General features: G+C 41.0%; 3 protein-coding genes across 4 annotated transcripts in view; all 3 read left to right on the forward strand.

Annotated features, from left to right (window-relative positions):
• Window positions 1–12,212, forward strand: part of HIF1A (hypoxia inducible factor 1 subunit alpha) — a 34,464-nt gene extending 22,252 nt beyond the window's left edge. For both annotated transcript variants that reach the window (XM_050336759.1, XM_050336760.1), the window contains exons 8-15: window positions 119–266; window positions 1,148–1,368; window positions 1,554–1,834; window positions 2,345–2,467; window positions 2,697–3,091; window positions 3,941–4,049; window positions 6,824–6,950; window positions 7,112–12,212. In XM_050336759.1, the coding sequence (XP_050192716.1) occupies window positions 119–266; window positions 1,148–1,368; window positions 1,554–1,834; window positions 2,345–2,467; window positions 2,697–3,091; window positions 3,941–4,049; window positions 6,824–6,950; window positions 7,112–7,263 (1,556 nt within the window). In that variant the 3' untranslated portion in view covers window positions 7,264–12,212. The remainder of the gene's footprint in view (window positions 1–118; window positions 267–1,147; window positions 1,369–1,553; window positions 1,835–2,344; window positions 2,468–2,696; window positions 3,092–3,940; window positions 4,050–6,823; window positions 6,951–7,111) is intronic.
• A 296-nt stretch (window positions 12,213–12,508) lies between these two features.
• On the forward strand, window positions 12,509–16,046 carry LOC126650597 (collagen alpha-1(I) chain-like). The gene is made up of 3 exons (XM_050335584.1): window positions 12,509–12,565; window positions 14,620–14,734; window positions 14,782–16,046. The coding sequence occupies exons 1-3, from the start codon at window positions 12,509–12,511 to the stop codon at window positions 16,044–16,046; spliced, it is 1,437 nt and encodes a 478-aa protein (XP_050191541.1).
• SNAPC1 (small nuclear RNA activating complex polypeptide 1) lies at window positions 16,046–26,633 on the forward strand. The gene is made up of 10 exons (XM_050336767.1): window positions 16,046–16,223; window positions 16,842–17,001; window positions 18,044–18,184; window positions 18,638–18,742; window positions 19,600–19,758; window positions 20,202–20,276; window positions 20,939–21,001; window positions 21,929–22,058; window positions 22,703–22,783; window positions 24,081–26,633. The coding sequence occupies exons 1-10, from the start codon at window positions 16,096–16,098 to the stop codon at window positions 24,113–24,115; spliced, it is 1,077 nt and encodes a 358-aa protein (XP_050192724.1). The 5' UTR covers window positions 16,046–16,095; the 3' UTR covers window positions 24,116–26,633.
• Window positions 26,634–26,922: the final 289 nt, after the last annotated feature.

Raw genomic sequence — 26,922 nt, forward strand, 5'->3', positions numbered from 1 at the left:
AACAAGAGCTTTTTTTTTTTTTTTAAAGTGCATATATGAATCTGCAATGAATATTTACCTTAAATGATTTTGGTTGTTTTCTGTCTGTAATTAAAGCTGGTGTCCTTTCTGTTTTTAGTGTTCACAAAAGGGCAGGTGACAACAGGGCAGTACAGAATGCTGGCAAAACAAGGTGGCTATGTCTGGGTTGAAACTCAAGCAACTGTTATATACAACACTAAGAATTCTCAGCCACAGTGCATAGTGTGTGTAAACTATGTGTTGAGGTAAGTTGAGTGGACTTCGATGTTCTTTGCCATAAGCTTTATTGAAGATAAAGTCAGGTTCTGATGGAACTGCTTTTTTTTTTTTTTTTTTTCAAATTCCTGAGAATGCCATCCCCTGTTGAATAAATTATAGTTTTACTGTTCCCTACAACAGAAATTACTTTTTGCTTAGAAATACTGCCAGTCCTAAGGTTTAGAAATTATATTTGAAAACAAAACACGTTTTGGATGTAGTGCTGAGTGCAGGACCAGCCTCTTCTGTACAGTCTCACTGTAAGCATTTGAGCATTTGTGTGCTCAAAGAACTCTCTAATCTTTGTCTGAGCAGTTAATTCCACCAATAACTTGTAGTCACGGAGTCAGAGCAGCAGTAATGGTGCCTTTTGTAATCCCATTTATCTTTTTCTTCCTTAGAATTCCTGTTTTAATTGAAAGCTTCAACTCAAAGCAGATTTGTTGACTGTTTTTCTGCAACTGTATAATAGTCCTAAATTAGCTTTTCAAAACTTCAATAAATATACCAGTATCAATCTATCAAGATATTGCACATTCATTTAAAACAAAGAAAAGTAGCTTAGGAAATATCTAACTTTCCCCCCTCCTTTTTTTTTTCTGTCTTCCTTAATGCTTTCAGAAAAGCATGTTTATTTTTGTTGCTTATTTTTGATGGCCCTACAATTAGTAATTGCTTTGTCTGTTACTTTTGAGGAAAGAAGGAGTAAGAAAAAAAGAATTTTTAAAGCTCTGGTAATTTTGTGGGATGTGTGTGGTGGGGTTTTTTGTTTTGTTTAGGGGAGGGGGTGGGTTTCCACTTATAAAACTGTTAAGCCAAAGTTTATTTCTTTTAGCCATGCTTTAACAATCATCTTTCTGTCTGACAGTGGAATTGTTCAGAAGGACTTAATTTTTTCCCTTGGACAAACTGAGTGTATGCTGAAACCAGTGGAGTCTCCTGATATGAAAATGACCAAAATATTCAGTAAAGATGACCTGGATGATACCAACAGCCTCTTTGAAAAACTTAAACAGGAACCAGATGCTTTAACTGTGCTGGCCCCAGCTGCTGGAGACACAATTATCTCTCTAGATTTCAGCAGTAATGGTGGGTGTGTGTTTAAATTGGAGAGCATGCTAATTAGCAAAGTTAGTATTTTAAAGTAGATTTCAAAAAATAACCTCCCAGTACCACTTGCCCAGTGGTATTTCTGCTGCTATTTAAATGTAATGAGGTCCGTAGACACGCACAGTACTGTTACTTAGGTTGATGGTTTCTTTTAATTTTTATAGAGTCTGATGAACAACAATGTGATGAAGTTCCTTTGTATAATGATGTAATGCTCCCCTCATCCAGTGAGAAATTGCAGAATATAAATATGGCAATGTCCCCACTACCTGCCTCTGAAACCACAAAGCCACTTCGTAGCAATGCTGATCCTGCACTCAATAGAGAAGTTGTATTAAAGCTGGAGCCAAACACAGAGCCACTCGAACTTTCTTTTACCATGCCTCAGGTGCAAGAGCAACCAACCAGCCCTTCTGATGCAAGTACCAGCCAAAGTTCACCTGAGGTTAGTTTCGTAATTTGGGTATGCTGTCATTAAAATGTATGTGCTGTTGGGGCTTGTGGGGCAAATCTGGTAAGGATGCAGCCAGGCTGGGAATTGGGAATTGTTTCTACCTTGTGACTTTAGCTCATGCCATGATCTGAGGAAACAGATAAATTTTCATATCTTTTCATTAAAGTAAGCCTTGCAAATACATGCAGTACCATCTGATAGAAATGAGGAGAGCTTGGGATTGGTTTTTTTAGAAGAGAGTGATTCAGACCCAACTTCCCTAAACAGCAAAATAGTTGTAATAGGTTACTGTAGAGGCTACTTCCAGGTTTCAGCTAGGCAAGTGCTTCCCCAGTGGGGTAAATTTGAATGTATACAGACAAGTGTGTTTTCCCCCCCCATTTGAATTTTGTGCAGCTAAGTTTGAAATTAAATTAGAATGTTTTTCAGAGAATCTGTAGATAAAAGCGCAAAATGGTGTAATGAGAGAAACCTAAAACTGTGCTCAAAATATCTTCACAGCCCAGTAGTCCCAACGACTACTGCTTTGACGTGGATAATGATATGGCGAATGAATTCAAACTGGAATTAGTGGAGAAACTCTTTGCCATAGATACAGAAGCAAAAAATCCCTTCTCTACTCAGGTAAAGTGTACAGTAACTTCGAATTCTTCATCCTCACCATGCTTATTCTGAATGTGCTTCTTTTTCTCCTGAGAACGTCTTCAGGAACTTCATTCCTTATGTAATATTTTTATTAAAGTGCAAAAAAAAGTACTTAGCGATTTGGTAAAAGGAAGGGCCCTGATGAAGCCATGAAGCCTTAGCTCAGATTTCTTCCATATTTATAAATTTTACGTCTCGTCTTTCCCAGGAAACCGATTTAGATTTGGAGATGTTGGCTCCTTACATCCCGATGGATGATGACTTCCAGCTGCGATCCTTTGATCAGCTCTCTCCGCTGGAAAGCAGCTCTTCCAGCTCTCAGAGTGCAGCCACCATTACCATATTTCAGCAGACTCAGACGCCACCAAGTCCTGCTGAGGAGATAAAACCGGCGGCGGAACGTCCGGACGACGCGAAGACAATAATCGTCCCCTCGTCTCCTGTGCACGTGAGCAGCGAAACGAGTAGTGCCCCGGCGTCACCTTACGGTGGGAACAGGAGTCGAACCGCCTCTCCAATCAGAGCAGGGAAAGGAACAGTGGATCAGACGGAAAAACCTTCTCCGGGAGCACCCAGCTTGCTAACAGTCACTCTGAATAAAAGGTATTTTAAAAGCGCAGCTTAAGCCCCAGTATCAATTCAAGGAACTAGATAATAGTACACCTATAAATTCTGCCGTGTGTTGTATGTTGCCTTCAGCACTCTGCTTCAAAGCAGGAATCGATACATTTAAATTTGGACGCTTCAAACAAGTCTGGTTTTTGTTTTTTATAGTAAACCTCCCTGAAGTTAATTTCATGGTAGCTTTTACATAAGCACCTTATGTAACAGGCGGCTGCTGTATGCAGACTGTTCAAGTGTTGTTCTGCCTTGTACCTGACATGGTGCAGCCTTTCTACCAGAAGGCAGTAGGCAATTTGTAGGTAGTTGCACCCACACAGTATTTGTGGTGCTTTCCTTGTCCACTTTGTTAGAAGTAAGGGGCAGCTACAGTCTGTCCTAGATTTATTGCTCTTAAAATGAGCCATATTTTACAGTGATGGACTGTGGTGTCTGTGGCAGACATTTACCACGATAGAAAACTACATAAAGTCAAACATCAGTTTTATGATGCATAAAAGATTTATCTGTACATAGAAATGTTCAGAAGAGACTTTCCCTCACCCTTCCCTCCCTTCTTTCAGAAGTAAATTGATGAACTTTTACGCTTTTTTTATCCTGCAGATTTAAAAAATTTTTGTTAAAACTCATTCTGAGCTTCAAGGCAAGATTAAAAGCTAACGTTTTCTATGCTCATAGACAATGATTGTTGAAATGAGTCAATTTATGAACAAAAAGTAGTAGAGTTCTTAAATTCAGTTCTGTGATGATGTGTATATTTAAGTGTCCATGAAAGAAGAATGGCTTGAGGAGAGTAGAAACGTCTTAACAGCCTGAATCAATTTTTCTTAGATCTACTGCACTGGATGAAGAACTAAATCCAAAGATGCTAGCTTTGCATAATGCTCAGAGAAAACGAAAAATGGAACATGATGGTTCACTTTTTCAGGCAGTTGGAATTGTGAGTTTTGTTTTACCATTTTAAAATATTCCCTTTTAACCTTGCAGAACCTCCCTTTCTGAAATGAGGCATCACTGCAGACTCCTGAGTTGAGCTGTTGATAAGCAATGGAATCTTGGGATCAGACATAATTGTTTGATAGTGAAATTTATATACATATATCTATGCAAATACTCCAATTTTAGTTGTCTTACTGTCACCTGTTTCAAAAGTGCCCTCTACACTCAAGCACATTTCTTGATTAGGTAGAAGATACTCTTCTGTGAACATATGTGCTCTTCAGTAGGATATGCACAAATATAAGACATCACATTGAAATGTGTAATTGCTGTATTTATTTAATTTTTGAATTGAAACTCAGTTTTCATATTTGTCGATACCAGAGATAGTGTTCTTATGCTTCTTCCTATGTTTTCATTTTTCCATTGAGACTGAGATTCCTTTACTTAATGAGACAACAAGACCATCTGAACCATGAGGGAATAGAATTCCTATAATAACTTAGCAAATGTCTGTTACTACCACTCTCTTCCATGCACACTCTCTCTAGTATTAGTGTGTGTGAATTTTGCAGTAGGTCGTCATCATCTGTCCTAACTATTCAAAAGAAACTTTTTAGATATTCTTATATTTGTGTCACTTAATTAGGGGTTGTCCAGCTTGTTATCTTCTGCAGGGATATTGTTGTCTCCATAATCTTTGTCTCTCACAGTTTTGTCAGTTTTAAGTCTTTTGAAACTTTGAGCTTTGCCACTGCACACTGTTCTCTCTCTTCTTGCCTTCATTGCAAATTCCCCCTTCTTAAGTTTCGCACAGTTAAGTCTTACTTCCTCTACTGCAATGTATCCTTTGAGATTCTTTGTTTCTCTAGTTGCCCATCCGTCTCCTAGTTGTAGTCACCCATTATGTCTTACAGTGCAGGATTATTTTCCCTCTGAACTATGCATTATTCCTGTGCTAGTATTCTGCTTTGGGCATGAGATGAATCGCTCTATGTTGTCTTTATCATTGCTGTCCTCTAAAAGAGCTGGGAAAGATTTTACATGTCCAATTTTACTATGAGGCAAACACTTCATTTTTTTTTTTTTTTTTTGTAAAATCATAATTAGGCGATTGTTTTCATTTGCTAAATGCTTTGCACTTTCATGCATGTTGTTCTGTTGCTTCCAGAAGCCCTGTTAGAATTCATAGCTCTGCAAGAAATTTTGTTGCCTTCCACTGCCCTTTGCTCATGCAGTGGTGCTACAGCTGTTGCAGTGTGGCTGACAAAATATTCGAAACAGCTTGGGATGTCATTAAATACACAGAACACAAGCAGTTCAGTATTAACTGCTGTAACAGTTCTCAGTCATCTGTGCTTAGTGCCAGTTTAATGCTGACAGGTTCAGACTTCATCCTTTGCTAAACATTTTCCTTTTTTCTGTATCTGACAGAACTGTTGTAAATATTTTGATGGTTTCTCAGAAGATGAGTCTCCATGAAGCTGGGTCTTACTGATGTTATTTTAAGAAAGTGCTTTTGCTGTTTGGCTTCCTTCTTCAGAATGGATTTCTGAGAGGGATACACAGGCCTTTCACATATGCACAAGAAAAATGATGTTAAATCTAGGCTTAGGATACATGCTATTCTGGAATTGTACAAACACTTGGCTCAACTTCTTAGCTTTAGGGAAGCAGGACGTATTTTGCAAAGAGTCAAAATAAGTGAAGACCAAAGTACTATTTTAGCTTCCTAGGAAACAGGAGAATTAGGCAAGGGCAAGGTGTGTCATAGTCTGATTATAAAATAATGTTCTAAATCATTACACTGGAACAGTTATGAGCTGTACCTTTCTTAATATGAAGGTCTGGATTGCATTCACAATAAAAAAGTGAACCAGCGACAATGTAGGTGACTGACCTCAGTATGAACTGCAGCTTCTGAGTAAACTGTAGCTTCTATTATACATCTGTTCTCTTGACTTGCATGGGTGTTTTATAATCTGAAAATATGCTCTTTACTATTTTAAGTGTTGACTGTAATGGCAGGGTTCTGAAATACCTTTTCCTCTTGTTGCAGCAGTCAGTAGTACTAACAAGACCAAACTTTGCAGATTCAACTATTTCTGCCAGGAAACTTGATACTAAGACTGCATTTTTTCCTTCCATCTGTTTCAGTGGCAGCTGCTTCTTCCTTATCCTAATTACATGAAGCCCTTACAGCTTCCTAATACCCATGTCTTCTGTGCTGCTGTCAAAACAATATGCTAAGGAGCCATATCTGCAGTAGACTGGCTTAGGACTGCATTCCCCACAAGGCAATAACTGGAGTGCAAGCAGAATTCACATCTTAAATTTAGATAGAATCGACCTACCGAGGTTCCTGAATCTCCTGTCTATACACTGTTAATTCCAGTGTAGAAAACCATTAGAGAGTCCCGTGAAAACCTGATGCTTACTCACACCAGAGCAGTGCTAATTAAAGGGGTGTGTATGTGTACATGTACACGCTAATCTTGAGCGTGCGTGGTAACTGGTGATAACCAGGATTTAGTAATTGTTTTCTGTAAGGGAAGTAAGGTCTTGAAATCTGATTCACTTTTCATTTAAGTAATTTTCAAGGTTAGTGTGCTTGTAAATATATTTCTCCCCAAGTTCTGAACAAAGTCCACTTCAAATTGTAACAATGCCTACATTAGTAACTAGTGACGGGAACTGTTAATTTGGAAGAGGGATGTGGAGGGATAGAAAGATACAGTATTCAGTGAAGAAGATTTGCTTTTATTTCTTTTCTAGGGGTCTTTATTCCAGCAGACAGGAGACCGTGGAGGAAATGCATCACTTGCTTGGAAACGTGTAAAGGGATGCAAAACAAATGGTCATAATGGAGTGGAGCAAAAGACAATCATTCTACTATCAACTGGTTGGTATCTTCCTTTAACAGGCAGCGGGGGTGGAGGGGACTGTGTGAAAGAGAACTGAGTGGCCAAAACTATCCAAACTTAGCTCCCCATGAACAGCTCTGGAGGAGAGGTTAAGCATGGTGAATAAAGTGCACTTTTTCTCCTTCCCCTCCCTCTTTAGACATAGCAAGTAAACTTCTAGGGCAGTCGATGGATGAGAGTGGACTCCCCCAACTCACGAGTTACGACTGCGAAGTAAACGCTCCCATACAAGGCAACAGAAACCTGCTACAGGGGGAAGAACTGCTCAGAGCTCTGGATCAAGTTAACTGAGCTTTCACAAAACTTGTTCCTTTTTTGGACACTGGTGAATCATCACCTAAAGCAGTCTATTTATATTTTCTATATCTGATTTTAGAAGCCTGGCTACAGTACTGCACTAATTCAGTTAGTTCAGTTTTGATCCCCTTTCTACTTATTTTGACAGTCTTTTTAATATGTTCTTTATGTAACAATAACTCAAACTATAGTGCATTTTTATAATTCTTTGGTACATACACTTTTAAGTCCATTACATTTAAAACACACTTGCAATAGCAGCTTTGAAATATGCACCTAATTTTAAAAAAAAATTTATTTTTTGGCTGGGGAGTTGGTCACCAAAATTTATCATTAGTAAAATGTCAACACAGGAAAAACTGGCAATACTTCCATGCTGCTTTTCATAGGTAGTTGGAAGACTTGTGCTCTCTTACTCTTTACGTTCAAGTAAGTTTTTTATTTTAATAGTTTTTATAAGAAACAACAATGCTTTGCAGCAGTGCATTGTAGCCACAATCGCACAATATATTTTCTTAAAAAATACCAGCAGTTCCTCATGCAATATATTCTGCATTTATAAAAACTAGTTTTTAAGAAGAATCTTTTGTTTGCCTATGAAAACATGTTTAAACCTGGATTATGTCATTATTTTAGTCACGTTGTAATATAAATTGTTCTTAAATGCTGTCTTACGCTTTTGACTTCAATGAGTGTGGTTAGTCAAAGGAAAGGGTTTATCTGGAAAGGGCTAGCAGCATTTTATTTGGATATGTTCTCAATTTAGAGAAAGTTTGATGTTCTTAAAGTAGTCACTTTGCCAGCTTAAAAAAAAAAAAAAAATCCCTGCCTGTAGTTGTTGAAGTTAATGCTAATATTGTGTATGATCTTAAATCTAAATGTTCAGCTTACCCTGTGTGGTATAGGTGATATTTCAAGCAGATTGTAAAACATCTTGCATTGTTAGCAGACTTTTATCTAGTACAACATTGAGTTGCTCAATATTTTGATGTTTTGGTTTTATGCACCTTGTTGCTATTAACATCCATATGTTTTCATGTAGATTTCAATAACTTGAATATATTTAGAAGCCTTTTTATTTAGAAATATATAGTTGTCACAAACATCTTATTTTCCTATATGTACTGTACAAAACCTTCATTCACTCATTCTTTTGCTCTTTGTGGTTGGATCTAACACTAACTGTATTGTTTTCTTACATCAATAAACTATATGTGGACCAGGCCCCCTTGGGGAGTGTGTTATCTGAGAGAAATGAGATAATTTATATTTTTGTTAGTGGTTATTGTTCATCCGTGTTCCCTTTTTAACTTAGAGTTGATTGGAAATCACTGCTTCCTTGTTTTGATTGTAACATCTCTGCGTTAATTATTTGGGCCTATTCAGTGCTCCTAGACAGTGTTGTACTACCACTCGCCAAAGACGTTACACTTCTCAGTCTGTTATCACACCAGTGAGCAAACTTGAAAGCGAGGAGGCAGCATATTTGTGTTACTGTAGAGCAGAAAGGTTCACCTTTATGAACAGCTTGAAGGCTTGTCTCTGGAAGCTTTATCAAGGTAACACAGGAAAGCAGGAAAAAAGTCAAATTCGCAGGAGTGAATCGATCTAAGATGGGATTTTATCACAAAACTCCGTGATGAAAAATTTAAGCTGGTACTTGATAAAACTTATTCTGCATTCTTGTCCTGTTGACTCGGTGACTTTTCTTAGTTTGGTGTCATAAAACACGATGCTACTGGTATAACCCTGTATTGTGTAAATATGGTCAAGATATTCTGTGCATTTGCCAAACTATTTAAAAAAAAAACTTATCATGCTGTAAGTAATCAACTGTGGAGTGTCACAGGAATTACTTTGGTTTAATGTTGTAAACTTTGGTTTCACTGCACTGCTGTGAAATCAGTATAATAGTACATAAGCTTAACTTGTTCTCTAAAATGACTTTTTCACTGAAAGATGCACTTTGCAAACTGCCACAACTGTATTGAACCAAAAGGACACTCTTAGCAAGATAAGGCATTGGCAGCATCAGGTGGTTACACACATGTTACAATTTTGAGTAGAAGTTGCACAGAGAGGATAGAGTGTGTAGGGGCACTCAGCTGGAGCTGACGCTTGGTGCAGAGAACATTTTCACTACATACACCTGCCACTGAATAGTACAGATTTTTAATGCAGCCCATAAGGCTTACAAAGTTCTCTGGCTGGAAGCAGCAGAGCTCCGGCCTGCCTGCTGTGCGGGGTCTCGGGGCTGGCATTCTTTCCATGGCATTTCTTTCTCTATCAGCAGTTAAAAAGTTTAAACAGTGAAGTCCGGCTAAAGTCCCCGCAGGTGAAAGTGCAGCTGGGTTCCACTTTTTCTACTGCCCCCACAAGCTTTGAGCTGGCTGGGGGGGTTATCCCTTTGCATCTCCCAAGAGAAATGCCACACCATCCTGCTTGATGGTGTTCTGCTGCTCTCTTGACCGTATTTTGGAGGAACCTGACCTGCTTGGATCTGTCAGTTCCTCTTCAGTGTACTTTAAGGGGGCAGTTAAGTTTTCATAGAGAAAAATCCATGTTAAAAAGAGGAGGAAAACGGAATGACCCACGATTTGTGGTTGTGAGCCTGCTGGAATCACAGAACTGTTTTGGTTGGAAGGGACTTTAATCTCATTCCAACAGTACTATCATGGACAGGGACACCTTCCACTCGACCAAGATGCTCAAAGCCCCACCCAACCTTGCCTTGATCATCTCTGATCTTAGTGACAGCAGCTGTGGATTTAACAGAGCCATGTTTCATCTAAGAATCTTCCCAACTCTCACATTTTTTTTCTGTGCACAGTAACAAGGCACAGCATTTCGTTTACAGGGATGAACTGAGTAGCTGTTTTGGTTTACTCTAGGGAATGAAACCCTAACTTAATAAAAACTTACCAGACCTCCTAGAGACAGTGAAGAAGGCATGGAAAAGTGATAGTAATTGCTCTGGCCTTGCATGAGCTTTGGTAAATGCAGATGCCATTTTGCAAAGCTAGAAGTACACCTTTCAGTTGCTTTTTTGGGGAGTTTGTTTTACTAGCTTTTTTTTTTTTTCCCCTGTTAAACTACAGGTTTTTCCCCCTTAGACTCCAGAAACGCACAGTCTGATTCTAAACCTTCTTTGGAGGACAAGCTTCCAGAATAAATTGCTTCCTTAATGTTTTCTTATTGATTTTGAATACTTTCTTTGCTGCCTCGCTGCCTTTTATAAATGTAGAGAGGCACTACATTAGAAATTAGGAGGAAATTCATGACAGTGAGGGTGGTGAGGCACAGGCACAGGTTTCCCAAGGAAGCTGTGGATGCCCCATCACTGGCAGTGTCCAAGGCCAGGTTGAATGGGCCTTAGAGCAACCTGGTTCAGTGGAAAGTGCAGCTGGAACTGCAGCTTGGAACTAAGTGAGTCTAAAGGTCTCTTCCCACCCAGACATTCTGTGGTTCTATGATTTATTCTTAGTCATTAGTAGTTAAGAAGAAACTGTGGGTAAATACAGTGTTTCCTCCTGCATATAGAACATGCTAGATTAGGTGGAAGTGATAAACTGAGGAGAATAACAAAGTTAGCTTCCTGGTTTTCCTGACTACAGCAGCAGTCAAGCCAGAGTTTCTTCAGGGCACAGCACAATTACTATTTTTACATAAGAATTCTAATTGATGTTTTAATCTTCAACAGTGATGATTTTGCTAAAAGGTAAAGGAATTCTTAAACTAGTATTTATGATGATATTTTTCATTCCTTTACCTGAAAGTAGTTGCAATAGCAACTGTGGCTTCCCAGCAGTCACTTAAATCTACTGTCCAGTAACTTATCTTGGGTGTAATATACTGAGCAAATTAAGGTCACCTGGAGTCCAAAGTACACCTTTCTAACATACTTTCCTCTCACCTGGTGCAACTGGCTTGGACCTTGGTGATCTTTGAAAACCTTAGAGTGAAATGGAAACAAATTACTATTAAGTTTCCTTCCTTAAGTGTCTGTGTACACACATTAAACTCTCACAAAGTAATTACTGAATTAAAGAATCACAGAACAATTTACACATAACACTGGTGACAATTGAAAGACTTCGGAGCTTCTTTTGGATGAAATTATCAGCTCTGCTTGCCATGAAATACAACTATAGGGTCAAAAACGTCTGATAATTACAGGTTAAACTATTGCATATTTAATAGTAATTTTTCATTATTTAAAGAGCTGTTTAATTAATTAAACAGCTAAATGATTGTAGCTAAAGGCAGAACTGTGGGCTCTTCCACCAGTATCTGTTGGCAAGTGTTCTCTGTTACACTGCTGAGTGAACCTTTTGCAGTGGGAGCTGGGAGCATCCTGCCACTGTCAGCCAGGCTGGACATGCCCCAGGTCAGCCATCTGTTCCCATTCCCACTGATGAGCTGCTTCTGAGCAGAGCACACATCTCACTCAAATGTCACTGCACTTAAGCACATTATTGAAACTGTAATTGTCCAGCATGAAAATAAACACTTCACAGGCCAGGAGTAGGAAGGTCATTTTTTCATAGGAATTCACATGATTGAGTATTCAGCTTTCATTAAAAATACTATTAGCCATTAGGCACTTGACTCCCTGGAAAGCTCCATTCTGGAGGAATAGTGATTTTTGATCCAAATTCTAGAGATGAGTTGTCATTTACCTTCTGCTTCCCTGTTTACCTTGAGCAAGTTACCAAAAAGTTTAAGAGTTTGCTACTGGATTTATACAGTACAGTAGATTTTGTGAATAATAGCAGTATTCTCTCATGAAGAAGTGGTATATTTTAATGGAATTCTTTTTTGGAACCAAGTACAACGTGTTGCAATTGATATTTCTCTTGAAACATTTTGACGTACTTGTGACTGTATTTCTTTTTGATTGTGTAACGGTATAAAATTCAATAAAAGAGAGGGTTTGTTTCTAATTTGTGACATCTGTGATCTCTCTGTTCGTCCCTTTACCTTGTAGTAAAAGATGGAGGTGGCAGCCCACTTTAAAGTGAACTAACTAACCACTGTGCATAAATAACTGAAGCTCCTTGCAGGTTTGAGATCTTACCGACTGCTGTCAGAAAACCGGGCACCAAACAGACATGTGGTTGCTTTCACAAAAGCATTCGTGTGTTTTATATTAAATATAATATAAACATGATATTTGTATATAAGCTGAATCCTGTTCACCTTAGACAGGTGGTTTTCCCACCTGAATTAAGCAGACCGCATGCATGAACAAAAGGGGTCAACCATAGAATTTAACAAGTCGGACATAGGGGATGGTGTAGGTTTTCCCTGGGAAAGCCAAAGAGAGCGAGCAAGTGAGCAACAGATACAGAGCCAGAGGGACAGAGACTGTTTTATGAGACCTCTTTGAGTAATTACATCAAGAACACCCTTAGTATCAAAACAGAAACCCACTTGAATACACCATCATGTCTACAGGTGATTTCAGCTGCTGTCGGTACATGCAAATAACTTGACAAGGACTTTGTGACTCCTGCTTACCTGTTAAAATCAGTACCACTTCCTACTGCACAGACTAAAAAGATTTTGCAATGTTTTTGCTTGGTTGAGAAGTCTGAGAGCAGAAGGCGTGTGCAAGTGCTGTCATAGTAGAGTATGATCCTGTTATCTGTTGTTAGTGTGTTTGCACGTACAGAGGGTGGAATATGCTAATTAATAAAATACATCCATGATTTATTTTAATGAAAATCGATTAAAACGTGGCTTACTTTCATGTTTTCAATTTGCAAATGTGATCTAATAAAATAATACAATCATATAAGGTATTAAAAAAAGAGCAGGTTGTCTTGTGCCGTGTGCACCTGGAAAACCCCGTTATGTATATCTATGCAGGATAAATGGCTTTTAACTTGCAAGTTAAAAACTAGGAATTAATAGGTCAAATAGGATCTTATCCTTTTGTTTAGGAGTTAAATAAGAATATGAAGAAGATACAGTAACCAGCACACTCTTCCTTAAATCACCTAAATTTTTATATTTTTTTTTCTTTAGTTTGGAAGGCATCAATTAAGAATTTAAATGTAGTAATGAAAAATCTGAAGGAGCACTGAAAACACAGTTTATAAAGAAAAATAGAGTATTAATTAATCTAAAAGTTGGTACTGTATTTAACTTCATGTACCACACAAGGGGCATTATATGAAGAGACCCTGTTACTTGGTTTTATTCCTCTGCATTTTAATTCCTTACAGTGTACCCAAACTTTCTGCGAGGGAAGATTTAGCACATGTTAACACGGGCACAATAGCCTCATCCTCAGTACATCTTGCATCATCTGACACGATCAAAGTGTCACAACACACAGCCCCATCTGCCTTAGGGAAAAAAGTAAAAATTCCATATAATGCTTCTTGAAATGCCATCCCTGAGAAATCCCCCCACTCATTGCATGCTTGAAATACAAAAATCAGAAAACACACTTGAGCCCTACAAATTCAGCATCACTCCAGAGCCAGGCTCCTCCGCTCCCATCAAATTAAAGGATAACTCCTGTAACTAAATAGGGCTTGGCTTGAGCTGTATGTAAGGATGAACTCACTCCATAATGTGTCAATTTTAACTTACTTGTGCTTTGAATCCTTAAATCCACTGAGGGGGGAGCACATTATATCTGTTTTCCCAACAGTGCAGGCGTTCTGTTTTAAAATCAGTACAATCTGTTGAAGTCAGGGTCATGTACTGGATGAATGAGGTCACTGCCCTACATCCCCAAACGTGAATCCAAATGATAAGATGAAGATGTCTTTTTGGACAAAAAAGCACCCCAAAAATGGAACTCAAACATCAGCAGGTGCAGCTCTCCTCCAGCAGCTGATGAAACCTGCCCAGTTCACACACAACAGCTCTGTGAACACTCCTGTTCCTATAATCAATGACATCGGCAACCAGTGGTGCTCACAGACAACAGCTGTTCACCCGATGGCCATTCATCTCCTAATAAAGGCTCCTAAAGGTTGGATTCCAGCAACCTTTTGGGAAATATAAGGAATATGGAAAGATGCTTGCGTGCCTGAAGCACTCTGTGGAAGCTCCTGTCACTGTAGGAGCTGACAGTTTGATGTGCCTCGCCATAAGGAGCGACCTTTGGATCAATTAGCTGATGCTAATGGTGAACTGGAGAAGCCACGGCACCGCAGCCAGCAGAATTTAACAGTCATTTTGCTATTTGAGAGAGCGAAGTGTGACTTTTTAACCTGGTCGCTGGGCAAAACTCCTGCAGGTTTGAAATATCCCAAAGGCACCAAACGCTCAACACGCTCCATCCCATGCTTATTCCACACTTTCCCTGCATGCTGTTTCTCACCCGTTAAGGATCCCCTCGTGCAAGGGCGACCTCCCACCAGCCGAGAACACATCCCCGTAGCCCCCAGGGTGCAGAGGCACTTGGATGCTCTCCTGCCAAACCTGGAGACCGCTCCCGGCGCAGGTGCCGCTGCCCATCCCCGCTTCCCACAACCCGCAGGCTGCCCGCAGCCCAGCCCCGACCGCAGGGGCGATCACCGCAAAGCCGCCTCGAAACCCGAGCCTCGTCCCTAAAAACCTTCTTGGGAACCTCCGGAGGGCTGCGGAGCATCCCGGGCACCAACCCCGGCTCCCGCAGGAGCCACCCCACCACCGCCCGAGCAGCGCCCGCTGCTCGCCGGGTCCGTACTCACGGGGGCTCGGGGCTCGCTCCGGCGCCGGGGCTCCTCTCGGTGTCCGCTCAGCCCCTCGGTGCGCGGGGGAGCGCGGGCAGCGGAGCCCCCTCCGCCCGCTCCGCGCCGCCGGCGAGGCCGCACCCACCCACCCTACGTGCGGCTCGGCAGCCGCGGCCCCCTCCCCGCCCGCCCCGCTGCCCGGGCCGCCTACGTGTGGCCGTGCATGCGGGGAGCGCCCGGCACGGCACGGCGGGGCAGGGCACGGCATCGCATCGCATCGCATCGCATCCCTCCGCTCGGGGGGGCGGCCGCCGGCTCGTCCCCTCTGCCTGTCGCGCTCGCTCAGGCGGAAACGGGGCTTTCCCGCAGCCGCCGGGCCCCGGTGTCCGGAGGGGTTTTTGGGAGGGGGCGGCCGCCGAGCAACCCCCCCCTCCTGCCCGAGAGCCGGGGGATGGCGGGGGGGCAGCGCAGGGACCGGTGGCCCTTGGCGGGCACCGCCGGTCGGAGCGTGGCGGAGAGTCACGTCCCCACGGCAGCGCGGCTCGGGGCGCCTTTTCCGTGGGGAACCCGCTGCTCCCGAGCCCGTCGGGTCGCAGCCCGCCGGGCTCGGTGCTGGGGGCTCCTGCCGGGACTGAAACGGGGGGCGATGAAGCCCCGAGGCTCAGGAGCATCCCCGGGGCTGTGGTACAGCGGCGCCTGCCCGAGCGGACCCGACGCCGCTCCCTCCCGCCCGAAGCATCCTCTGCTCCCCGGGGACCGGCCAGGGATGCGCTGCTCGGAGGGGTTTTGTGCCTGCGGACCGGGCTCGCCCTCCGAGGCGGAGGCGAGCGGGGCAGAGCCCGGGGCGCGGCGAGCGAGCGAGCGCCCAGCCCCGACAGCCCCGACCGGGACTCGCCCCACACGGGGCGCGGGGACCGGAGCGCGGCGGGAGCGCGGGGGGTCAGGGCAGCCCCAGCACCCCAGCTCCGCTCCCTCCCGGAGCAGCCGCGGCCGCTCCTCCCGGGACTTCCCGGCTCCTCCCGGCTCCTCCCGGCTCGGGCGGTGCGCAGGCGCCGCGCAGGCGCCGCGGGGATGTTGCGGGGCGGATGTGCGGGGATGTGATGGAGCGGCGGGATGGGAGCGGCGGGATGAGCGCGGTGCCGGCGGCGGGATGAGCGCCGTGCCGGGGCTGCAGGCGGACTGCGAGGAGCTGCTCGGCGCCTTCCAGCAGGCCGACACCGTCCGCTTCGAGCGCTTCGCCGAGCTGTGGCGGGAGCGCCGCTTCCACACCGTGTTCCAGTGAGTGGTGCCGTCCCCCCGCATCCCTCCCCGCATCCCAAAGCCCGCGGCCCCTCGCTGCTGGGATTCCCTCGCTGTAAAGGGGGTGTGGGTGAGCCGTGTTCCCTCTCAGGCCTACCTAACTCTGGGGGAGGTTTACCTGCCTGGGGTCTGAGTAAATGGCACGGGAGCATCGGTCCCTGTGTAATACTGGAATTCAATTCTGAATTTTTAGTTCAATCTATTTCGTGCATTAGTAATGCGTGTGATGCGGGAGCTGACTCCTCCGGGAGGTGGATGCAGTTCTCATGAGATTAAAAAATGTGGCTGCGGGACATTGCATTTTTCGCTTTGTGCTTCACTTAATACAGACAATGTAATATGTGAAAGCTTAAGGTCTGTCTTAAAGGCTCCCCAGAACTTGGGCCCTATGACCGTGTTGTGAACTTGGGGATGTCCCGTGCAGGGCCAGGACTTGGACTCTGTGATCCTTGTGGGTCCCTCTCAACTCAGAACATTCAATGATTCTATGCTTTTAAAATGCCTAAAACTTGTTTCTGCATTATGGATTTTGTAAAGCCTGCAGTTTTATATTTGCTTGCTTTAACATGCTGCTTTTTGTTTGTTTGTTTGCTTTAGTGGCAGAATAAGAGCCTTGGAGAGGAACAAGCTCACAAAGAAGACTTTAGAACTGGCCCAGCAGTACTTCTTGCCCCCATATGCCTTCCAGATCCGAGTTGGTGCTCTGTACCTTTTGTATGGGCTCTATAATACCCAGCTTTGTCAGCCAAAACAAAAGGTAGTTGTTCTTGAGGTTTTATTCTCGGCAGATACCAGATGTAAGATATGTGGTGTACTGCTGCCTGCTCCATCAACATAAATGGTTAGGGCATTTCCTCTCGTTTTCTTAAAATAAAAGTACTTAAAACCAGATGGTTCCATTGGAAAAGGTAGGGACAGACAATGTGCTCGTCAGCTGTAGGGTGAGCTACATTATAGGCTTAGTTAGTCTTTAAAATTCCAACAGAATGAAGAGGGCTGAATTATTTCCAGTTCCCGTTAACCAGAAGTGAAATTCACAAATAGGTTGGGAGGGTGCATGCCTGAATGACATGTCTCCTGAGTGCCTTTAGGATAGGAGACCACTATCTGAAGGACTTGGAAACTCAGTGCAAGGAGAAGTGGTTTACTTGGGAACTGTGTGATGCGTGTTGTGTGCATGTGCACAGGGGAGTCCAAATTCTTTAAATAACAAACTGAATTTGGAGTAGTCTACAATGATGCCATGATGTCTCATATCTTGACTTCAGAGAAATCACTACCTTTTATGGAAATGAATTTAGGCAATTTTAAAGCCACTGCTTATAGAGCAACTGTAAGAGAGTACATGAGTTATCAAGGAAATTAACATGGGTAGAGAGAAAATGAGGTGGCAGAGTAGATGTGACACAAGAGAAAGGAAGAAAAAAAGAGTGATACTTTTATGAGCATTTCAGTGGCAGCACATTTTGATATGAGTAGTTTTCTGATCACTGGTGAATGGGGTCTCCTCGGTGCAGGCTATTTCACACACTTCAGAATGTGAAGAATTAATGTCTTCAAATGTTAGAAAGGACTTGTGTTCTATGTCACTATCAAAGAAAGCTGCAGTGAAAAGATTTAGCCCAACAGTATAATGAGTTTATCTGCACAAAATGTAGTTCTGTGGTCGTGTGTCGTGCTATACCTTACACATCCAAGTATTGTCTGTAGTAGAACGTGGTCACAGTAGCCAGCTGAATTAATTTTTGTTTGCTGAAATATGCAGGTTGGCATAACAGTGTGTAACTGCTTTGTTGCAGATCAGAATTGCACTCAAGGACTGGCCTGAAATCCAGAAATTTCAGCAGGAGCTGATAGACTCCCAGCATTATGATGCAGCATATATCTTCAGGAAACTGAGATTAGCCAGAGCATTCCATTTCACAGCGATGCCAAAGCTAGTGAGTTACTGCATTAAAGAATTACATTTTTAAGTAAAATATCCTTATCTCTTGGTGGCTAACAGTTCAACAGCACTCGTGGTTGGTTTAGCCTTGAGGCTGTGTTGAAGTATCATATGTGGCTTTATGCAGGTATTTGATGTAAAGCTTAGAGGATGTTTGAATGCTTCTCACCTGAAAATATTTTTTCAGGATTTCATATTCTTATTGGTTTTGAGATGTGTTATCAGTTGTGAAAATGAGTCTGTGTGCTGGATTAAACTCTTGATTAGGGAGTAATTTGTGAGAAGTGCTGTCTCTGAGCATTATGACAGCAAAGCTCTGTGCTGTTGTTGCTGAGATGGTTTTATGCCTTTCAACATCTCCTGATTGTTGAATATGCAGTGGGAATTCTCTAGAGGAGGTGCCATTTTAAATTTGCTTTTAGGTTACAAACATTTTCTCTTGCTTTAGCTGAACTACAGAACTAAGAAGAAGATCGAGGAAAATGAATTTAAAGAAGAGTTTAAGGACCCAAGTAACAGAGTAAACAGCCTCATCACTAATGATGTTTTGGAGGTACAGAAACTTTTAAACTACAGATTAACCACTGGGGTTTGTTTTGTTTTTCTTCTTCTGTTGTGCAAGAGCTGTAACTTCTCTAATCAGCACAGTCTTGTCCTTTTTAAGTCTCTTATGGAATTCAGGCTAGGGTAATAGCCTGTAATTTTACTGAACACTCAGAAACGTGGCATTCAGTTTGGCAGAATTGTGGTACCTTTTTTCAATACTGAAATATGCTCTAATGTTTTGTGGGTTTGCCTCAGTAAGGTGTAGAAGGGGAAGGGTGTAAATGGTTAATTGTCACTTAAAGAAAATTGGACAATGTGGGGAAGCATGTTTGGTTCGATATGTCTGCAGGTTGCAGTTGGGGACTTGATACTTGTGATAATGTGAATTTACTTATCCTGCAAGTTTGTAGGCTTCTCTAACCTTTATTTCTCCTTCTCAAAACTTGGTTCTGTTTAATATATAATACAGTTTATTAAAAATGCAGTAATTCAAGCTAGGTATAGGTTCTTGGGTTGCTGGCAAATGTGTATCATCAGCAGTGTTACAAAAATCTGTGAAGTAAAATGCTTCCTCCAAAGAGATGAAAATAAGCCATCGTATCAGAATGAAACCTCTGTGAATACTGATCCTGAGTAACCTTCATAGTTTAAATAATGCAAAATACTCTTTCTTCTTTTGCTTATTTGGTGTGTCAGTGCTAGGTAGCAGGATTGCTTGGCTCCCTAAAACTCAACTGATCTAAACAGAATCTGTTTCTGTCACTCCTCCTGGTTCAATTAGAATGGTTTGTGTAACCCTGGCTTTGTACACTGAGGACTGATATTGCTTTATTGCTGGAATAACTTTTTAAAAATTTATTTTAGGAACTGATGAATATTCATGACCACTATCAGAAAATGAAGTGCGTCATTTCAGCTGACAAGTCCCAGCCAGACAAGGCCCTGAGCTTGATAAAAGATGACTTTGTAGTTACTCTTAAAGACATAACCTTGGAACATCAGGAATGGCAGCAGAACAGAATGGTGGGTAATATCAACCATTGTGCTGTGGCAACTTAGCAGATTGTGTGGACATGTCAGAACTGGCTTTCTTGGTGTGATTACCTCTAAGCTTGTAAATCTCAGACTGAAGTAGAAGGAACTTAACTGAAGACGTGGAATGTGTAAAGCGTGAGGCAGAGATATGGTGTGGAGGAAAGGACTTGTATGTGGTGCTGCCTCTGTGGTACCGTAACCTTTGCTGAGAGGGAATCCCTGAAGGTGTGACTCATGGGCAGTATTAGACTGACCTCATGAAATACCTCTGTAACACTTATTCTTGGATTAAAGAAAGGCCACAGTGTAAGATCAGTGAAGAAAACGTGCATGTGTGTAAATACTTGTTTTGATTTTTACGGTTCTTGTATTTTGGCTGTCTTGTGTATGACAGATGTTTAAAGAAAAATGCTTTTTTTTTTCCCCTCCAGAAATTATTCCTAAATGCTAAAGAAACTGATGAAACAGAAAATAAAAAGGAAGATGAGACTTTGCTGCAGTCAGAGGTAAGAAAGCTCAACTAGTTTGCTGCATTGCACAGGCTGAATCTGTTCATTTTTTGACTTCAGATCAAAGGCTAAGCAGTGTAGGTCAAGGCTTGATAGTGTCATAGTAAGTTCTAAGGACAGCTAGTGGGGCTGGTTGGCTTTTCTTGTTTGGTTTTGATTTAAATCATGTTTTCTGAGAAGCTGTGAGCATTTATTGCTGTGATAGCTCTTAAATGCTCATAATAAAAAGTCTTTCTCAGGTAAGGAACGAAAAGAGCTGTACTTTCTGGGCCAAACTCCTTAATGCTTCCTCCTGGAATTTCAACTAAATGCAACATTCGTTTTTTTTATGCTACAAAATTGTTTCATGTTGTACTTTTCTGCTTATTTCAACTTTGAATTTTATTAAGACTTGAAGTTTAAAATTTGGTTTTCTCCTCCCAGGCTTTGTAACAGTGAAGGCAACAAAAATTGTACTCTACCTTTTTTAATGGAATTTGAACTTATTTTTTTTTTCTCTAAGTAACAGTTTGTCAGCATTCTAATTATGTAGAAGTAATTCTGGAGTTATAGCTGTAATGAAATATTGCTCAAGTGATCGCCTGATATGATATTGCATTTCAGTATTGCTAAAAGAGAATAAGAAAACTTTCTCTGACTGGACTCTTGTTTCTTCCCAGGGCTCTGAAAGAGCAAGTGCCCTGGCCAGAATCAAATACAGGTCTTACTCTGCAGTTGCTGAGGTGGGTAGAAAATTCAATGAGAGGGATGCATTTATTTTTATAGAACAGTTTTAAGTACCACTTTATTGTAAATGCTGGGTCAGAAAGGAATGAGTTAAAATTGCGCTCTGTAATTCAACCTTTGAATGTTCTAGTTTTCCTAACACATTGGGGAAACTCAAGGCTCTTATTATTCTTGTTAGGTTTATGGAAGAGTGCAGATAAGGCCTGTGCTTGGGGGATTTTAATTTACAAGATATCTTTTAATGTCTATGCACTGTTAAGGTAGATGGAATTTTAGGGAGATGGAATAAAAACACTTGCAGGTTTAATTGCTCAGATTCCTTGGATCTTAGATACCGGAATCTCGGAAGGTGCCTGTGAAAATGGAACTTGGGAGTTTAAAGTCAGTTGCAAGTTCTGGGAAACATTGTTTGAGTAACTGCTACTTTAAAATAAATTATTGATTTGGTATTTTTTAGCAGGCCTATGAGAAACATTGCAGCTTCCTCTGTTTATTAAAATCTTATATTGAGAAATGTGTTATTAAATAAAACAGAGCTCTGGATTGTATAAACAGTCCCAACTTTAAGGAATATGCAGTGATAGTGTTTTCCAGGCATCTAAGTAAAATATGATGGTAAGGAGGCTTTATGGTGCAGCAGTGACTTAGTGTAGTTTGGTAGTAACAGAGGATGGTTTGGGAATTAATGAGTGTTTCATTATCTGCATTTTGAGTTATACACCCATTAAATCAAAAACAGGGCATTGCCCTGTTAAACTGAAGAACAACCACTGGTGAGAATCCCCCTTCTCTCTTTCTTTCCCCTTCTCCACCCTGACATGGAATTCGGTGCTCTGGTCCTTGCTGGTTTTTAAGAGACATACAGCAATATCTGGCTGTAGAAGTTCAGCTTTTTTTGTGTCCTGCATGTGTTTGGGTTCTAGGCTTCCAAATCCAGAAGACATCGCCAAGTGCAGTTAGAATCTTCTGAAGCGGGGAAGTCCCCGAGCCGAAGTAGAAAAACCAGCAGGAGAGCGCAGCCAGACAGGAGAAGAGGTTCTCCAGAAGTCAGAGGTATTTCTCCATTGCATCCATGAACCTGGAGAGACTGCAAAATTTTATCCATTGTTTTGCTAGCAGGGGCAGCTGCGGGTCAGTGGAACACAATGGAAATTACTTTTCCTAAGGGAAAAGTAATTGTCTGTCTGATATCCAGCTTTTAAAATTATAGAAATTGCTTTGCAAGATTTTTGCTTACTCATTAATTGTTAAGTGAAATAAAACAGCAAACTAGTTTTGAATTATCTTTATTTTGAAGACAGGAATCTAATTTCAAAGTTCCAAACTCTGTTCTCTGACTTGCTTCTGCGAGAAAAAAGGTTACTGACAAAATTAACCCCTCTTCAGAGATGAGCATTAGGCAGTGTTGCCTTTGTTTGACTTTAAAAGAGTAGATGAAGTGTTGAGGAGGAATAAGGGCATTTTGAACTACCACACTGGACTGAGTTGGTGATTAATTTGTTTTAAATTGGCAGTGTTAATCACCTCTTATTGAAGGTTTCTTTACTGAGCTGCTCTGAAGGTGCTGTGAAATGTAGGTTTCTCTACAGCGTCTGACTCAGATGTGAAGAGAGCAGCAAGTGAACAGTCTTTCAACTGCTGGACCAGGGAAAAAAAGCAAAGCTGACCAAAAGTTTTTCCTCCAAATCTGTCTGCAGGTGAAATGGAAGTGGCAAAGGAAACTGCTAATCGGCACATCGGGATGCCAGTAATCGTAGAGGAGAACTCAGATGAAGAAGGTACAATTACTGGAATTCTAACAAACTAGGGGCTTGTTTTTTAATAGCTCTCTCAGGCATTTTTCTGAAACTAAAGCTGATATTTTGGATCATGCCTTGTTGCCTTGAAAGAGCTGAGATTTTAGCTAAGTTTTAGCTAAAGCTGAAGTTTTTAGCCTGTTAATTGTTGTAAGAAAATTAAAACTCTGATTTGAAGCTTTCTTAAGAGCACACCGTGGCAAAGTACAGTCATGTTTTTCCACACTATTTTGTTATAGTGTGTTCAGTATTAAAATTGGTCCAGTTAAAAGGAATCTCACTCTTCTGTAATACAAGTTTGGCTTGAAGAGTTCCCTTGTGTAGGGAAAAGTGATTTTTTGTGGGGGGGGAGTCATTCACCCCCTTACAGAAGATGCTTGTTCTAGTAGATCTGGGAGGTAAGATGAGGTAAGAGTAGCCCTTGATAGACTGGAGGTACTGGTTCTTAACTTGAAAGAGGAGGATTTAATTAAGTTGCTTAAAAATGGGGAGTAAAGGGTTAAGTACAACTTCTGGAAAGCTTTAATGACATAGGTGAGCGTGAGGAGTGTATCTTTTTGAGTTAATTTGGTATCCAAAATTGTATGCAATGGAAGGATATTTCATACAAGCGAGCATAATAACTATTAAAAGATATTTGTAGTGAGGTAGAATGTTTATATTTGCTCTTTTTAACATCAAAAGACCATCTTGTAGTGCTGAAGGGAGATTACATTCTCTAATCACTTTTAGTTGTAGGAATTCATTCAATTTTAAATGGTCAGATTGAAGCCACAGCAGTGCATTTAATATTGTACTTCATTGACTTTTCCTTCATTTGTCCAATTCTTGTGGATAAAAAGTTTCTTTCTGAATCAGGGACATCCTGCGTTTCTCAGAATTTTCCAGTAAATTCTAAAGCATTAAAAATACTCATAGGCAGTCTCTTCAGATTTTTTTTGCTTAATTTTTGTGATTATTCCATTTGTCAACTTCATAGCAAAGTCTTAAAGGGGGTTCATGAGGAGCAGAGAGCTCTCAAGATTGAATAAGTTTTGAAGTACAGTATTCATCAGTGGCATTTTAATTGATATTCTGAATGATAGTTTGCTGTAGGATCTAGAAAGATTTTTTTTTTTCATATTTAAAAAAACATTGGTAGAGGAATTGGGAGGGGATCTCAAGAGCTCATCTAATTAATTTCCTTTGCTGGATAAAATTAATTCTATTTGAACAATTCACATGAGGGAAGACAGATTGAAAAGCTTTTCATAAAATACCTCTCTCTATTTCATTTCAGAAGTATCCCTCCCCAAGAGGAAAAGAAGATGTTAGAGAATCCAGTCAGAGAAGCACTAATGAGGATTTTAGTGACAAAATGTAAATGTCAGAGGTAACACCAAGTGCTTGTTTTGGACATACAAGAAGTGTCCGGGACCAGAACTGTGATGCTGGAATACTGGTAGTGACTGGGATGCTTTCATGGTACAACACCTGGTACCTTTATTCATCTGATGAATGTTTCTTGTGGGAGACAAAGTAGCTGTGTCCTGTTTGAGATGGAAAGAGAAGGTGGTGGCTTGTCGTATTTAGCTTGTACGTGTGAGTCATCACTTGGAACTCGTGTTGAGCTGCAGTGATGGTTTTAGCTGAGACTGTTAAAAGAACAGCTCACAAAGCATCTGCCCATATAAGACATGCTTGTAATCTTTTATCTCTGAACGTAAAATTAAGGTTACTGACTGCTGAAAATTAGTGCAATAAATTGTTTTTCGCGGTTTACTTGCTCCATTTTATAGTGTGTAACTTCACTGTTGATCGCGGTTTGATCCCACGCAAGTGGAAATGAACTTGGTGATAAACATTTTGTTGTACCCTGTCTCCAGCAGATCATCTGGAATTGTTCTCTATTTGCATGAAGAGATGTAAAGTGAATTTATTAATTCTACAGATGACCCAAAGATGTACAAGGGCAGGACTGGAATTCAAAATGATCTTTATGAATTGGAGAGGAGTGGGAGAAGAGGTGTGGAAATAAACGTGCAGCTCAGTACTGAGAACAGGCACAGGATGGGGAATCAATTGCTGGGTAACAGTATGGCAGGAAAAAAACAAACAAATAAACAGAATCATCAGCTGGAGTGTTTTCTGTAAACAATAAAAAGCAGTACAATTTGTGTCGCTCAGCCCTGAAAGGCTACAGCCTTAAATACCCCCGCCTGACCACAACAATTCAAGAAGAATGTGGATAGTTACTCTCCTAAAGAAAGGCCAGAGGAGCTGAGGTGTCTTTCTCTACAAGAAGAAACATAAAATAGAAATTAGAAAAAATTTGAATGTAAAGGGAACCTAAGCTGAATGAACTAGTTTGGTGGTGTGACTCTCAAAGGCCAAAGGAATTGAAGTGCTGTTACCTAGAAGAAAAAACATTTAAGTGGAAATATAAAAGGTTTTACTATAAAAGGAGTCCATATTAAACGCATTGGTTGGCAAGGAGGAGTGGTCCTAAATGACAAACAGGTTGGACACTGAAAAAGCTGTTAATTAAATGCCAGTGTTGCAGTTGACCTTGTTAATGAGAAAAGAGGAAACACTTTGTAATAAAGCCAAACCTTACTGTATTGAAAACTGAACAATTGAATATTCAGTTGGATAACCAAAATCTTTACAGTCTAGTCCAAAAGTCATTATTAGTCCAGATCTAATTATTACAGGAAAAGAATACTTCTACACAGAGAAAAAAATCCCTGTAGTGGTAATAATACAGTTAAATTTATCTTACATGCAATTACATTCTATTTTTTCTCTTCCACTGCTCTTCTCATCTTAAGGTGGTTGGGCTTAGTCTGTGGGTAGAACACACCACAGATGTCATCTGCTTAAAAAGACTCCTCTGTAGTTATAAAGGTTTTGGAGGTATCATTTCTGTAAGATTTGAACAGTTTGGTTTTCACTTGGATTTTCTGGCTTGTGCTTTTCTCTTACCAGCACAAACTCACCGTCTCCATGCGTTTCTGCTCCTAATTTTTGGTGAGCAGGTACAAGAGACGTGAGGAGGTTCTCAGAGGAAACTTAGTCAGACTTTTTTTGGTCAGTTAGGATCCCGTTGTTAAAACTGCATTTGTCAGGTGTGTCAGTTCCAGGTGGTGCTTTGTGGGCGGGCGTGCAGACTGATGGACAGCAGTGTAGGTGTAATGAAGAAGGAGAGTTCTTTCTAGCAGATATTGGGACTACCGCTTCAGATTCATAATTTCTTAAGGGTTTCTTCACTTAGGAAGTTGCTTAAGGATGAATTTTACAGCACCAATCCTCTTCTGCTGTTTCCAGGCACAGAGGTTAAGTTTGGTCTTCTAGCTACATGGCATTGGGTGCTTGAGTTGAAGGGAAACTTGAAAATTGCTTCTCTTTTCCATTTCCCTCCAATTTACAGCTCTCAAGGAAGCTAAAAATTAAACACAAAACCCCTTACTTTTCACTTTCTTGATGGGCTCTTTTCAGCTGAATTATTTTTCCATGTGTTAGGTGTAAGTTTATTTTATCATGCTTTACATTTTAATACTGTTCCCTGCAGTGGCCCTTTTTCATAACATGAACATCTTATTTGCCTCTCCTTATATCTTTGAGCCATCCCAAGAGCTGAGTAGGGGGTGGAATTTGTCAGAATTTTTAATATTCCATGACATGAGTCTTCCCTGCATGCAGAGGCTTGACTAGGCACAAAGATGGGTGCAATTCAACTAGCAGTTATTTTAATATTGTAATAATGAAAACAAATGTTCTGTAATTTGTTTATAAAATTACACAGATGTAAAATGGAAGTTACGATTAAGAATAAACTTAGAACTGCTGACTATATGCATGGTTATGTTTCAAAACAGTAATCCTGGGAATTTAGGGGCAGCTGTGAGCAGAGTTTCATAATGCTGGTGTAATCTTTAAAAAATAAAAAAAGTAAAAATAATAATAAAAAAAAAGAATCCCTTGCTGCACTCTTATGGGCAATTACAGGCTTTGAAAAACAGGAGAGGGACTTCCTAAAGTGCTTCATTGAAGCAAGCAGCTGTCATTAAAAGAAACACAACAGCAGGAATTCTAGCCTTCCAAATAGTAGTAGAAGACTTTCCAGTATCTACATTCTCTCA

Source organism: Myiozetetes cayanensis, unplaced genomic scaffold (assembly GCF_022539395.1).
Source record: "Myiozetetes cayanensis isolate MyiCay16 unplaced genomic scaffold, myiCay2020 scf6-25, whole genome shotgun sequence".
Lineage (NCBI taxonomy): Eukaryota > Metazoa > Chordata > Aves > Passeriformes > Tyrannidae > Myiozetetes > Myiozetetes cayanensis.